We start from the raw sequence: 15,487 nt of genomic DNA, 5'->3' as shown, positions 1-15,487 counted from the left end.
ACCCCGGGGGAGAATCATCTACCCCCCTCCACTTCCCCCTTAGACCCCAGCGGGTCCAGGGACGAGCGAGACCCTGAAAAGGGCACGCCAGCCACAGCAGCCACATCACTATCTGAATCAGAGGAGAAAGATAATCTAGGCCTTTTTCTAGCAGCTCGTTCAGCCATCAGCACCTCCATTTTGGACATTAAAGTCGCCACCACAGCGGCCAAATTAGGTAGGGTTTAGCAGAACTGGGGTCCCCCACCAAGGCTGGGGGGAATTTGCTGTCCTGAGATTCCATTGCAGAAAACACCATGAAAAAAAGTACTGGCCCTTTAAGAGCGCTGCTGACTGCGCAGCCCACCGCTAGATACACTGTGTACACAGACCCCCCAAAAGGGACAAAACTGAGCCAGAAGGAATAAAACAGAAAAATATGGAAGAGACAGTCTGCAGAGCCCAACAAAGTGTTACCACACCGATCGCTGCTCCAGAGGAAAAGGAAGTGAGGTCACCAGAGGCTGAACTATATGCTGCAAGGCTAAGGGAAAATGGCTGCCCATAGGAAGTAATGGGAGGATTCGGCAAGATGGCCGCCGACATGTGCTTGGAACAATCGTTCTGCCACACACAAGATGGCGTCGGATGGCGCCAAAACCACTACACAGCAAGCTGTTAACAAGCCCATAGTGAAGCCAGACATGCTTGCCCACACCTAAAATGGTGGACCGCGCGGTTTTTTAACCGCTGCGGCCGCCGCACACATAGTCTGCACCTCCAAAACCCAGAAGTGACACAGGAGAGGGGCCCCCAAACCCACACAGCGCCCGCAGTGTAATAAAAGAGACCCCCGCAGGGATCGCATCAGGGAGCCCCACTTGCAAATAAAAATCATAAGAAAAGATTAGAAGGCTGAGACTGTAGCCCCAGCACAGGGAAGCCTATCTACTCCTAACGCTAGGCAGAGACAAACTGAGTTGGGATGGCTTACTGCAGGGGGGTATTGACCAGTGGGACAGCCCCCATGGGTGTGTCTATGTTAAATGCTTTTGTTTTTAACTAGTCTTATGCCTAGCTACTCCTGCGGAGTGGAAGTCAATACCCATTGGTGATGACTATATGAGGGGCGGCGACTGTTGGAGGACGTAAGAGAAATTTCAGTTTAGAGTCTAATGAGTTGCATCAGTCAATTGGTTATTACATATCCCAGGGATCCTGGTGGCAAATTTCAGCATGCAAGTTCCCGGGTCTATTAATCCGCAGTAGCCCCCTATAAGGAAAATTCTTACACCTTTTATATCTATTTTACCACAGTGGCAGTATAGTAAGATGGGCAAAGTTCTATGGAATTGAAAGAGCACAGCAACAAGGAAGAGGATTCTAAAACACCCACCTTGGGCATTAATTAGGCTGGTACTTACCAACACATGCTTGAACAGACTTTAAATGAAGATGCCACATGTTTAGGACTGAACGGTTGTCTGCATCTTTTTCTATGACAACAAGGAAGAACTTTTCTGAAAAGGGTGGTGGACGGTAACCTGTTAAGAAGCAATAATACATTAATTTTGTAATGCTGATTTGGGAACACAACCTAACATTATTCAAAGTACTTTATTCTATGTACATGAAAAAAATGATTATATTTTAAATCACCAACATTTTTATTTTGTTAGTTTTCTAAATTTGTAGCACTTAAATATTGAAGCCTTACTTTAACTCAAACTATTTGCAGTAAGTATCTCAAGGTGGCCAAGGATTAAACACAACAGTCAAGTGGGCAGGCAAACATACATGTTTGTGTTGTTGGAACATTCCAAGTTTATTCTTTAAAGGTAGGGAGTGGACAAGAGGCAATTTGCATTGTGGGCTTATCTTGATAAAGGTGGTTTTAAATTCATATCAACCACCTTTACTCCCCAGCGCAGCCCTGAGAAGGGGTGTCTGTAAACTAGTATGTGTAACAAAGTGACCTGTTCTCAGAAACCACAACAAAAAAAAAACAAATCGAATAAGGTATACTTTGTGCTGGGCAGAAAAAACATAGCAAAAACAAGTACAAAGGTATATTGCTAGAAAAACCTACAAGCTTTACACAGGATTGAAAAGCCCACACTTCCTAAAGTGATATTTCTGTTTTATAGGTTTACATGCATGCTTTATAATCTAGTTTTGTCTCATGATGTAAGTGTATTATTGCCCTAAAGAATTCTCCATAATGGGAAGTCCATATGTTGGGGGGACACCGTTACTTTGATTATGGGAAGGGGCAGAGAAACAGACGGCTAGGAGGAAAACTTGGCATTGCATTTTTGGGAAATTGGGGTGTGGTTTAGGAAGCAGTTACCCAATTTAACGAATGATATGAATATTAAAAACCTTTAGCTGGAATTAACTTTCAAAAATCAAAAGGTGGGAGATTTTTTATTCTGCTTTTCAGCAATTCTCTGCAAAAAAAAGTGGTTAACCAAGTCTGAAGAAATGGATACATACAGTGCATCCAGAAAGTATTCACAGTGCTTCACTTTTTCCACATTTTGTTGTGTTACAGCCTTATTCCAAAATGGATTAAACTAATTTTTTTCCTCAAAATTCTACAATTACCCCATAATGACAACGTGAAAGAAGTTTGAAATCTTTGCAAATTTATTAAAAATAAAAAACAAATTAAATCACATGTACATAAGTATTTACAGCCTTTGCTCAATACTTAGTTGAGTTGAAGCACCTTTGGCACCAATTACAGCCTCAAGTATTATAAAATATGAGGCTACGAGCTTAGCACACCAATTTTTGGGCAGTTTCTCCCATTTTTCTTTGCAGGACCTCTCAAGCTCCCTTAGTTCGGAAGGGCAACGTCGGTGCACAGCCGTTTTGAGATGTTCAATCGGGTTCAAGTCTGGGCTCTGGCTGGGCCACACAAGGACATTCACAGAGTTGTCCCATAGCCACTTCTTTGTTATCATGGCTGTGAAATCACACCCCATTCACACTACCGCGACGCTACTTCCAGGGGCGACCTCCGAGATCGCGGTGCGAGCAGCGCGCCGCGACCTCGGAGCGGCCGGCACGGACTTCATAACATTGAAGTCTATGGCGGTCGCCTCCTGGTCGCCCCAAAGAAGCTCCGGACCCTTTTTCTAAGTCGGAGCAACTTGTGTCGCTCCTATTAGAACGGGTCCGCAGCTTCCCTATGGAAGGCGACCTACGGCGACCTGTGAGGCGACCAGGTCGCCTCACAGGTCGCCTTAGTGTTAACGGGGGCTCAGGGTCGTTGTCCTGTTGGAAGATGAACCTTCGCCCCAGTCTGAGGTACAGAGCACTCTGGAGCAGGTTTTCATCAAGGAAGTCTCTTTACATTGCTGCATTCATCTTTCCCTCGATCCTGACTAGTAATGATAAAAAGATAGACCCAGATTTCTAGGCTTAAAAAGGATTTGTCATGTCCATACTGTATACTACAAAAATTAGAAACAAACATAGTTTGCCTCATGGGCCCCTCAAGGACTAATTGACAAATACCAATGTCATAAAGTATAACTTTTATTGAGTAGATATATATACAGATAAAAATAGTAGTACAACGCATGTCACATCGTATTTGTGGACATGTGTAATTATATACATTCATCAACATGTACAATGTAGAATTGCCTGAAACCAATGGACTAGGTGTATCCAATGGGATAAGTTGTCTAACAAAAAGAGTGACACCTGACATGTTTCGGACTTGTATATGTATTGTCCTTTTTCAGAGGTGACGACAAAGTTTGACAACGTATATAGACAAATGTAGATATTAGTGCATACAATGAGTAAGTATATCAAAGTAATACACATGTATACTGTACTGCTAATACTAGATAACACAGCACAGTACTTACATGCCAAATATGGATTAGTTCAGTAGTCCAATCATAGTTCTCAAAAACAAAAGAGATGATGGATTCTGAAGCTTGTTGTTAAGGAGCTCAACACTAAAAAAGCCATAACAGGCAAGAGGTTTTGCTGATGGACCAATAATGGTACACAGGTCTCAAGGATCCGGGGCTGGTAAATATTACCTAATGCCCTATAGAGATCAGCTGCTGTATAAAAGATGAAAAATTTGGCAATATTGATGATGTATATAATTGGGTGCAAAATAAGTGTCATAAATTAAAAAGCTGTATGGAATGTATGCTTATACAAGCAAGAGACTGCAACCAATTAGGACAGTTCCTTTAGTACAAGATGTTTGCTATTTGAATAGTGCTGAAACATATTGAGCTTGTATATGCAGCATACAAATCATTCAATATGACAATGTTAGTCAATATATAAATTGGAACTGGTAATGAGAAAGGAATTTCAAAAAAACATATTGATAATGGGGCTGGGTTATGCCGTGCTCCATCGCATCGGGGGATCCGCAATATGCTGATCTTCAGAGGATCGGATATTCATTCGACTTGATCTGCATTCATGACCAGCTGTTCATCATTCATTGACTGCCTTTGTGACGCCCTCAGGCAGATAAGTACTTCTATTATCTAGCTACCACACATACCAGCACTAGCTGATCAGTAAAGCAGCAGCATATATTTTTTGCATTTTTTCCACTTGGATGAGATGTTGGTGTATGTATACAATTACAGTGTCTTACGAAAGTATTCGGCCCCCTTGAACTTTGACCTTTTGCCACATTTCAGGCTTCAAACATAAAGATATAAAACTGTAATTTTTTGTGAAGATTTAACAACAAGTGGGACACAATCATGAAGTGGAACGAACTTTATTGGATATTTCAAACTTTTTTAATAAATAAAAACTGAAAAATTGGGCGTGCAAAATTATTCAGCCCCCTTAAGTTAATACTTTGTAGCGCCACCTTTTGCTGCGATTACAGCTGTAAGTCGCTTGGGGTATGTCTATCAGTTTTGCACATCGAGAGACTGAAATTTTTGCCCATTCCTCCTTGCAAAACAGCTCAAGCTCAGTGAGGTTGGATGGAGAGCATTTGTGAACAGCAGTTTTCAGTTCTTTCCACATATTCACGATTGGATTCAGGTCTGGACTTTGACCTGGCCATTCTAACACCTGGATATGTTTATTTGTGAACCATTCCATTGTAGATTTTGCTTTATGTTTTGTATCGTTGTCTTGTTGGAAGACGAATCTCCGTCCCAGTCCCAGGTCTTTTGCAGACTCCATCAGGTTTTCTTCCAGAATGGTCTTGTATTTGGCTCCATCCATCATCCCATCAATTTTACCATCTTCCCTGTCCCTGCTGAAGAAAAGCAGGCCCAAACCATGATGCTGCCACCACCATGTTTGACAGTGGGGATGGTGTGTTCAGGGTGATGAGCTGTGTTGCTTTTACGCCAAACATAACGTTTTGCATTGTTGCCAAAAAGTTTGATTTTGGTTTCATCTGACCAGAGCACCTTCTTCCACATGTTTGGTGTGTCTCCCAGGTGGCTTGTGGCAAACTTTAAACAACACTTTTTATGGATATCTTTAAGAAATGGCTTTCTTCTTGCCGCTCTTCCATAAAGGCCAGATTTGTGCAGTATACGACTGATTGTTGTCCTATGGACAGAGTCTCCCACCTGAGCTGTAGATCTCTGCAGTTCATCCAGAGTGATCATGGGCCTCTTGGCTGCATCTCTGATCAGTCTTCTCCTTGTATGAGCTGAAAGTTTAGAGGGACAGCCAGGTCTTCGTAGATTTGCAGTGGTCTGATACTTCTTCCATTTCAATATTATCGCTTGCACAGTGCTCCTTGGGATGTTTAAAGCTTGGGAAATCTTTTTGTATCCAAATTCGGCTTTAAACTTCTCCACAACAGTATCTCAGACCTGCCTGGTGTGTTTCTTGTTCTTCATGATGCTCTATGCGCTTTAAAAGGACCTCTGAGACTATTACAGTGCAGGTGCATTTATACGGAGACTTGATTACACACAGGTGGATTCTATTTATCATCATTAGTCATTTAGGTCAACATTGGATCATTCAGAGATCCTCTCTGAACTTCTGGAGAGAGTTTGCTGCACTAAAAGTAAAGGGGCTGAATAATTTTGCACGCCCAATTTTTCAGTTTTTTATTTGTTAACAAAGTTTGAAAAATCCAATAAATTTTGTTCCACTTCATGATTGCGTCCCACTTGTTGATTCTTCACAAAAAATTCCAGTTTTATATCTTTATGTTTGAAGCCTGAAATGTGGCAAAAGGTCGCAAAGTTCAAGGGGGCCGAATACTTTCGTAAGGCACTGTACACATGTCCACAAATACGATGTGACATGCGTTGTACTACTATTTTTATGTGTATATATCTACTCAATAAAAGTTATACATTTTGACATTGGTATTTGTCAATCAGTCCTTGAGGGGCCCATGAGGCAAACTATGTTTGTTTCTAAAAAAAAAAAAATTCTCGATCCGGACTAGTCTCTCAGTTCCTGCTGCTGAAAAACATCCTCACAGCTTGATGCTGCCACCACCATGCTTCACTGTAGGGATGGCATTGGCCCAGTTTCCTCCAAACATGACGCTCGTCATTCAGGCCAAATAATTCAATCTTTGTTTCATAAGACCAGAGAATTTTATTTCTTATGGTTAGAGAGTCCTTCAGGTGCATTTGGCAAACTCCAGGTGGGCTGCCATGTGCCTTTTACTGAGGAGCTGGCTTCCGTCTGGCCACTCAGGACTGATTGGTAAAGTGCTGCAGAGATGGTTGTTCTGGAAGGCTCTTCTCTCTACACAAAGAAATGCTGGAGCTCTGTCAGAGTGACCATCGGGGTCTTGGTCACCTCCCTGACAAAGGCCCTTCACCTCCGATCACTCAGTTTGGCCGGGCGGCCCGCTCTAGGAAGAGTCCTTGTGATTCCAAACTTCTTCCATTTATGGATGATGGAGGCCACTGTGCTCATTGGGACCTTCAATGCTACAGACATTTTTGTGTACCCTTCCCGAGATCTGTGCCTCCATACAATCCTGTCTCCGAGATCTACAGACAATTCCTTGGATTTCATGGTTTGGTTTGTGCTCCAACGTGCACTGTTAACTATGGGACCTTATATAGACAGGTGTGTGCCTTTCCAAATCATGTCCAATCAACTGAATTTACCACAGGTGGACGCCAATCAAGTTGTACAAACATCTCAAGGATGATCAGAGCTCAATTTTGAGTGTCATAGCAAAGGCTGTGAATACTTGCGTACATGTGATTTTCTTTTTTTTTTTTTTTTTTAATAAATTTGCAAATAATTCAAATAAACTTCTTTCACGTTGTCATTATGTCATAATAGTTTGTAGAATTTTGAGGAAAATAATGAATTTAATCCATTTTGGAATAAGGCTGTAACATAAAATGTGGAAAAAGTGAAGCGATGTGAATACTTTCCAGATGCGCTGTATGTGACTTGCAACTGCTTCCTTAACACTGGAATGAGTCTTTGTGGAGTTTACCTCATCAGTGAGTGAACTGTGTGACTATTTCTTTTGTTCCTACAAAAATGTTAAAAGCATTGCCTTAAATCTGCAGCTAAAGTCATAAGTAAATAAAAGCCCAACTCCAGCCATTTTGTGTTAGCAAACACAGTTGGAACTTTTGCCAGGTTTTTATTTAATTTCATTTTTTTTTATACACTATACACTGTACCTTTATTTTTTTTTTTATCGACTTCAAGGGATGAATATGGGCTGTGACAGGTCCCCTTTATGGAGAGATCTGGAGTCTGTCAGACCCCATCTGTCTCCTCTGACCAACAAAGCATTTGATCAAACTGAGATCAGATCACTTTCACATGTAAAAGTGATCCAGCAGCTGTATAACTGCTCAAATCACTTTTACTAGAATGAGAATCGCTAGCAAAAAAAAAAAATAGGATTTTTCCAACAGCTTACCTAAAAAATCCTTTTCTTGGAGTACATCACAGGACACAGAGCAGGTAATAATGACTATATGGGTTATACGCTACCTTTAGGTGAATTGACACTGGCAAACAATAGACAGGAAGTTCCTCCCATAGAACACCTCCCATACAGGAAGAACCTCCGTTTTTGAAGCAAGCAATGAAAATCCCAGAAAAAGACAGGAGGGACCTTTGTGTCCCGTGATGCACTCCAAAACATGGAAAGGATTTTACAGGTAAGCTGTAGGAAAAATCATATTTTCTTTATCGTACATCAAAGGACACAGAGCAGGTAATAATGACTATCTGGGATGTCCTAAAGCAATGCCCTTGAGTGGAGGGGACACAGAATCCCATAACTGCCCCTAGGCAAAGAACAATAGGAACTTATAGTGCTGCTTGCAACACACTAATACCAAAACTGAGCCCCTTCTCGGGCTCTAACATCCACTTGATAAAAACTTGTGAATGTATGAATGAAGACCAAGTAGCAGCTTTACAAATCTGAGACATAGATACTTGATGATGCACTGCCCAAGAAACTCTTACCCTCCTGGTAGAATACGCTTTTAATTTAAAAGGCAGAACCTTACTCTTTAAGCCATAAGCTTGAACAATGACTTGGCAAATCCACCTATAGACAGTGGAAGTAGTTGCCACTTGGCCTTTCCTAGGCCCTTCTGGCAATACAAAAAAAAAGCATTGGTACTACGGATTAGTGCAGATGACTTCAAATAGACTTTAACTGCATGAACCGCATCTAGTGAATGCAACAATCTTTCCCCTGGGGTCTGAGGATTTGGAAAAAAGGAAGGCAGAACTATATCCTGGTTTAGGTGAAACCCTGATACTACTTTAGGCAAAAAGGATGGATCAGGCCAAAAGACCACTTTATCCTGATGAAGGATAAAAAATGTCTCTCTACAGGAAAGAGCCGCTAACTCTGAGACCCTCCTGGCCGAGGTTATAGCAACCAAAATGACCAATTTCCTTACCAATATTACCATGGGAATCTGCCTGACAGGTTCAAAGGGCTGCCTTAGCAGCGCCGAGAGTACAAGATTCAGGTCCCAAGGACACAGGGGTGGCTTAATTGGCGGAACCATGCCAATCACACCTTGCATAAATGTCTGCACCAAAGAGTGCGTCGTTAAAGGTCTCTGGGAAAAAAACAACAAGGCTGAGACTTGACCTTTAATGGTCCCTAATGCCAATTTTAAGAGCACCCCTAGCTGAAGAAAAGCAAGAATTCTACCAATGACATACTTAAGAGGATGCCATTTCTTGGATAGATTCTCCTAGAGACGGATTTTCTGACATTATCCAATGTAGCCAAAACCGAGCCCAAGATCCCCAGATCCTTCAAGATTCTGGTTTCAATAGCCAGGCCGTCAAATTCAGTGACCGTAAAGCAGGATGGCATATGGGACCTTGGGAGAGCAGATCTGGTCAACATGGAAGCAACCATGGCTCCCCCAAGGCTAACCTCACAAGGTCTGCGAACCAAGGCCTCCGGGCCACGCAGGAGACACCAGGATCACAGGCTTCCCTTCCACCTGAATTCTGCTTAACAACCAAGGCAGAAGTTGGATCGGAAGAAATGCATACATCCGGCTGAAATTTGACCAAGGGGTCACTAAGGCATCTGTTCCCATAGCGATCGGATCCTTGGTTCTGGACACAAAATTGTCTAGGTTGTTGTTGAACTTGGATGCCAATAGATCTATGTCGGGGGTACCCCAACGTTGACAGATCAGCTGCAACACCTCGGGATGCAAGGACCATTCCCCTGGACACAATTGCTGGCGACCTAGAAAGTCTGCCTGCCAACTGTCCACACCCGGTATGAATACTGCTGAATGACATGGAACATACCTCTCTGCCCATGTCAGTATGTGGTTCACCTCTTTCTGAACCAATTGGCTCCTGGTGCCCCCCTGATGGTTGATATAAGCCACCAGAGTCGTGTTGTTGGACTGAATCCTGACAGGACACCCCTACAGTCTGGTCGTCCAAGAAACCAGCGCCAAACGGGCTGCTCGGACCTCCAAGGTGTTGATGGGTAAACCTTTTCTACCTGAGACCACCTTCCCTGGATAGAGATTTCCTCCCGGACCGCTCCCCAGCCGACATGGCTGGCGTTTGTGGTTACTGCCTTCCAGGTCACAGGCAGAAAAGATTTCCCCTTGCTTAGAATGCTGAGGACCAGCCACCAGGCCAGATCCTGTCTTACTTGGGGAAAGAAACATTGGGGAATCCAAGGCTCTGAGCTTTTTGTTCCAAGCGGACAAAATATTGTTCTGGAATAGTCTGGAGTGGAATTACGCATAAGGGACTGCTCTGAAAGAGGACACCATCTTGCCTAGCAGTCTCATGCACAGCCGTATAGAGGGAAACTTTTTCCCTCTTATCAACAGCACCAGACCCTTCAGGGCCAGAACATTTTTTGATGGCAGAAAAAACCTTTGCCTGAGAAGTATCGAGAAATAGACCCCAATATTCTGGAATCTGAACATGCCTCAAGGCTGACTTTTCTAAGTTCACAATCCAACCCAGATCTTCTAAAAACTTGACGGTCCGGGAACATCCCATTTTAAACATGGTCCTGACCGATTCTTGATCAGCCGGTCATCTAGGTATCCCATTACTAAAACGCCCTCAGATCTTAGAAGAGCCAACACCGGGGCCAAGATTTTTGTAAACACCCGGGGAGCTGTGGCCAGACCAAACGGCACAGCCAAAAACTGAAAATTGGACTGCCCTACTGCAAAACAAAGAACCTCTGAGGGAGCCTGAAAAATTGGTACATGGAGGTATGCATCCTTGATGTCTATGGAAGTCAAAAAATCTCCTCTTCTTAGAGAGGCTACTACGGAGAGGATATATTCCATGCAAAAAGACTGAACAGTCAGATACTGGTTCAGAGCTTTGAGATCTAGAATGGGTCTTACATCGCCATTTGGTTTTGGCACTGTAAAGAGATATGAGTAAAAACCTGTGAACCTTTCGCTGGTTGGAACCTCCACAAACACGCCCTGTACCCATAAATGTCCCAGGGCCTGGAACAAGGACTTTTTTTACTGGGCAAAGAGGGACATTTGAACCCAGAAACCGAAAAGGAGGAAACTCTCGGAACTCTATCATGTAGCCCCGTGCCACTATGGACAAGACCCACCTGTCCTGCACCACTCCTCCTCAAGTTTCTGAGAGTTGCAGGAGCCTTCCCCCCACCCGAACGAGTGGGGCGCCCCCTCATAAGGCGAATTTGGAACCTGATTTGGACCCAGGGTTTTTTCTGACCTTGATTTTGAGGTCTTCTAACCCCTGACGGCTGAAAGCGTCGGAGCTGTCTAGAAGCTGACGTGTTAGGAGGTAACGTAACACTTGGAGCTTTAAAAGATGGATGTTTAATCCTTTTACCGGCAAAAATTCGCTTTTTTTCACCTGAAATCTTCTGGATGTATTTATCCATAGAAACATAGAATGTGTCGGCAGATAAGAACCATTTGGCCCATCTAGTCTGCCCAATATATCTGAATCCTATGAATAGTCCCTGGCCCTATATTATATGAAGGATAGCCTTATGCCTATCCCATGCATGCTTAAACTCCTTCACTGTATTTGCAGCTACCACTTCTGCAGGAAGGTTATTCCATGCATCCACTACTCTCTCAGTAAAGTAATACTTCCTCATATTACTTTTAAACCTTTGCCCCTCTAATTTAAAACTGTGTCCTCTTGTGGTAGTTTTTCTTCTTTTAAATATGCTCTCCTCCTTTACCGAGTTGATTCCCTTTATGTATTTAAAAGTTTCTATCATATCCCCAGAGGTTTCTTACAAGGTAATTCTGCTGACCCATTCTTAAGCCATAGTACTCTGCGCATATGCACAGAGACGAACTCCTCTGGAAATCTGTTGGATAGAAACGTTAAGGGCATCTATTGCAAAAAACAAGGCACGAGAAACATGAAAACACGTGTCCATGCATTTATGCAATATGAGTTTATGCAAACGTGTATGTAAGTAAGCATGAGTTCATGCAAGCATGTGCCCATGCAAACAGGCACCTATGCCAGTAAGCAGGCATGTGTTTAATCGGGGGTTCATACACATTTTTACCAATAAAACTCCATGACTTTTCCATGACTTCAAGTAAGTAAGCTGGGAGCCGGTGTCACTTCAGGCGCATGGACGAAAAAGCCAGTGATTGAATTGGAAGCTGTCGAGCACACAGCTGCAGACTGGTGCTTTTCACCTTTAGCGTGGCCAGACAGCGCTGCCTCTCCCATGTTCGAAATGTCAAACGTTTTATGACACAGTGTACATTTAGCACGTCCTGGGTCCTTATCCTTCTCCAGCCACCTCTCATACTTTTCATCTTGAAGCCATACATTTTTAAAGCTGCATTTCCCTGGCATTGCTATACACTTACGTTAGCTGAAACTGCTTTACCCCCATAAAGTTAACTATTGTAATTTGACCAATATACTGGAGAAAGAAGATTAATGGGTGCTCCTGCATGCATGCTCTGAAACTGGATACCTGACTTCACGAAGGAGTTTCTAAAGTGTAAAAAGTAATAAGAATTATTTTCAGACCTGTACAACAAACCAGTGCAGACAAATCTCAAGGTAAACATCTATTTCATATATAAACGGGCACTAGGTTAGACCAAGTCCATCCCCCCCCGCCCAAAAAAAATAAAAAAATCAATAGTCAATCAGAATGTGCATGGCCTGGTTATTAAGGGGGCAAATCCTTTCGGTCCAGGATTGGTTAAAGGACCCAAACATCACCGGTCACGGCGGGCTTTGTCAGTCATTGGACCTTCAAGGACCAGGTCCCCTTTTTAATGGGGTCAACACCCTTGGACCTGTAGAGCACCCTGCTGGCTAACTCCTTGGGATAATAACCAGGGTTCCATTTATCAGGGTCCAGCGCCCAGATGGGTCACTTTGCAGGCAAAACCTCGGGTCTTCTTAGCGGAGGCTAGGGTACCATCCTTTTAGCGCTTAGCCATTCAAATGGGTTCGATCAGAAAGCCCCTAAACTGGGACATCATAGAGCTTTAACAGCCATGACCACCACCTTCAAGACACTGGAGAAAAAACTGAGGTTCTTCCTGTATGGGAGGGCTAATATGGGAGGAACTGCATGTCTATTGGTTTCCAGTTTCCATTCCACTAAAGGTAGCGCATAACCTAGATAGTCATTATTACCTGCTCTGTGTCCCTTGATATATGTTGAAGATAAACGGTAACTGGATCATGTACCCTCACCTCAACCATGATCTTGATATAACCAACTCAATACAAGGCAGTAAATACGTACGGCGGTACTGAGGTGGTTAATTGGCTTGTGCATATATATATATATATATATATATATATATATATATATATATATATAGAAGTAATGGAAGATTGGGAAGGAAGGATTTTCCAGGCACATGAAGTAATTAAAATCAATTTTTATTCAAATTCCATAAACGTATAAAAGGGGAAAAAAAAAAAAAAAAGGGGAAGGGAAAAAGACAAAAATGAAAAAATATATACAATATAAAATTGATTAGGGCCTAAATGGCTACACTTATCATCTGTATAACATACAGCAGTTCTAATAGGTGTGATTATACATAGTTACAATGCTGTTAATCATAGAAAAGACTGTAAATACGTAACGGAGATGCTGTCAGAGGTCAGTCCAATGGCAGACACCATCCCATACAAGATCAGATAATGGTGACAAAGAGTAATGGTTCAATTGCTCAACAGGTTTATAGAGGCTTTGTCTGGAGCCTAATTGTAAATAATGTAGAGGATTCTGTATAAAACAAAAGATGTTGTTACTAGACATATAAGTTATTCACAAACACGTGTCATCTAAATTATCCAATAAAATCTGGAGGACCGCACGTATGTTGGTGATAACGTATCCAATCACTGGTTAGGAATATACAAGCGGATGGGCGGTAGACACCCCCATGGGTGCAACGGGCAATGCACCCCGGAGGCTCACCAATTGATCACATGTGGGGGACCACACATTAAAGTTTTGTAAATGGGTATCAATAGATAATAAAGATACCAACAAACAAGTGGTTTTATACATACCTGTATATTTGTTATGCAGGACAAAAGTCACCGCAGAATAAATGATAGTTAGTAACGAAGGGACACTCATGGATTTGGTCAGAGCTCGGTATCATAGGAAGGAAAACTGGCCCAGGATTGGTAAGACCTGGCTGCCACCTAAGTTAGGGTATAATAAATCGGTTAATATCTAGCTATAGGGTATGGTCAGAAAGCTAATTAAAGATTATATGGAGAGAGAAAACTGCCATATAGGTAATAGTGCGGCAGGGATATTTGCCAGGTAGGGGATAATCCCATAGGGAGACCGTAAATAACCCCCAACCAAGTATGGAGACATGCAAGAAGATAGTCACCCAAAGACCAAAGGATAGTTTATGAGTAGTAATTAGTGCGTAGGTGGCCAAAAGGCATAGCATCTTACCAAACACTCAAACTATGATGGCATTTCTCTATAACTCAATGGGAGAAGCCGTGTCCCACACATACGCTTGTTCTCCCCGTACGGACCCGCGATTTCCGGCGCGGCTCCTTGCCTGCCCCGTTTGTCGCGAGGTTACGTCGGGGGGAGTGGCCGGAGCGGTGACGTCCATGACGAGCCGCTCGGGGTCCACACCATAAAAAGGCCACACACTCTGGCCTCAGTATGGCGGCGGTTCCCCATCCGGAGAGGACACCATGGATGTTTAGCACAGAGCCGTTTAAAGGTATTTACTTGGCATGAGCCTATTTCACTCGAGATTGAATATCAAGTTGTCCCTTTGTAGTATATGTAATATTACTTTATCTATATTTACTCCAGGGAACCTATACACCATTACTTATATGGTACAACTTATGGGCTTCTCCCATTGAGTTATAGAGAAATGCCATCATAGTTTGAGTGTTTGGTAAGATGCTATGCCTTTTGGCCACCTACGCACTATCTAATTACTACGCACCAACTATCCTTTGGTCTTTGAGTGACTATCTTCTTGCATGTCTCCATACTTGGTTGGGGGTTATTTACGGTCTCCCTATGGGATTATCCCCTACCTGGCAAATATCCCTGCCGCACTATTACCTATATGGCAGTTTTCTCTCTCCATATAATCTTTATTTAGCTTTCTGACCATACCCTATAGCTAGATATTAACCGATTTATTATACCCCAACTTAGGTGGCAGCCAGGTCTTACCAATCCTGGGCCAGTTTTCCTTCCTATGATACCGAGCTCTGACCAAATCCATGAGTGTCCCTTCGTTACTAACTATCATTTATTCTGCGGTGACTTTTGTCCTGCATAACAAATATACAGGTATGTATTAAACCACTTGTTTGTTGGTATCTTTATTATCTATTGATACCCATTTACAAAACTTTAATGTGTGGTCCCCCACATGTGATCAATTGGTGAGCCTCCGGGGTGCATTGCCCGTTGCACCCATGGGGGTGTCTACCGCCCATCCGCTTGTATATTCCTAACCAGTGATTGGATACGTTACCACCAACATACGTGCGGTCCTCAGATTTTATT

General features: G+C 42.8%; 1 protein-coding gene across 7 annotated transcripts in view; it reads right to left on the bottom strand.

Moving 5' to 3' along the window:
• The window catches only part of DMXL2 (Dmx like 2), a 429,248-nt gene that overhangs the window by 220,626 nt on the left and 193,135 nt on the right, over positions 1–15,487 (bottom strand). For all 7 annotated transcript variants that reach the window (XM_082252816.1, XM_082252819.1, XM_082252821.1 and 4 more), the window contains exon 16: positions 1,404–1,523. In XM_082252816.1, coding sequence (XP_082108942.1) covers positions 1,404–1,523 — 120 coding nt within the window. The remainder of the gene's footprint in view (positions 1–1,403; positions 1,524–15,487) is intronic.

The sequence above is a fragment of the Pelophylax lessonae genome (assembly GCF_965119305.1).
Source record: "Pelophylax lessonae genome assembly, chromosome: 4".
In the NCBI taxonomy this organism is placed as follows: Eukaryota; Metazoa; Chordata; class Amphibia; order Anura; family Ranidae; genus Pelophylax; species Pelophylax lessonae.
Note: the sequence above shows the minus strand (reverse complement) of the source record. Positions and strands in the feature narration are given on the sequence as shown.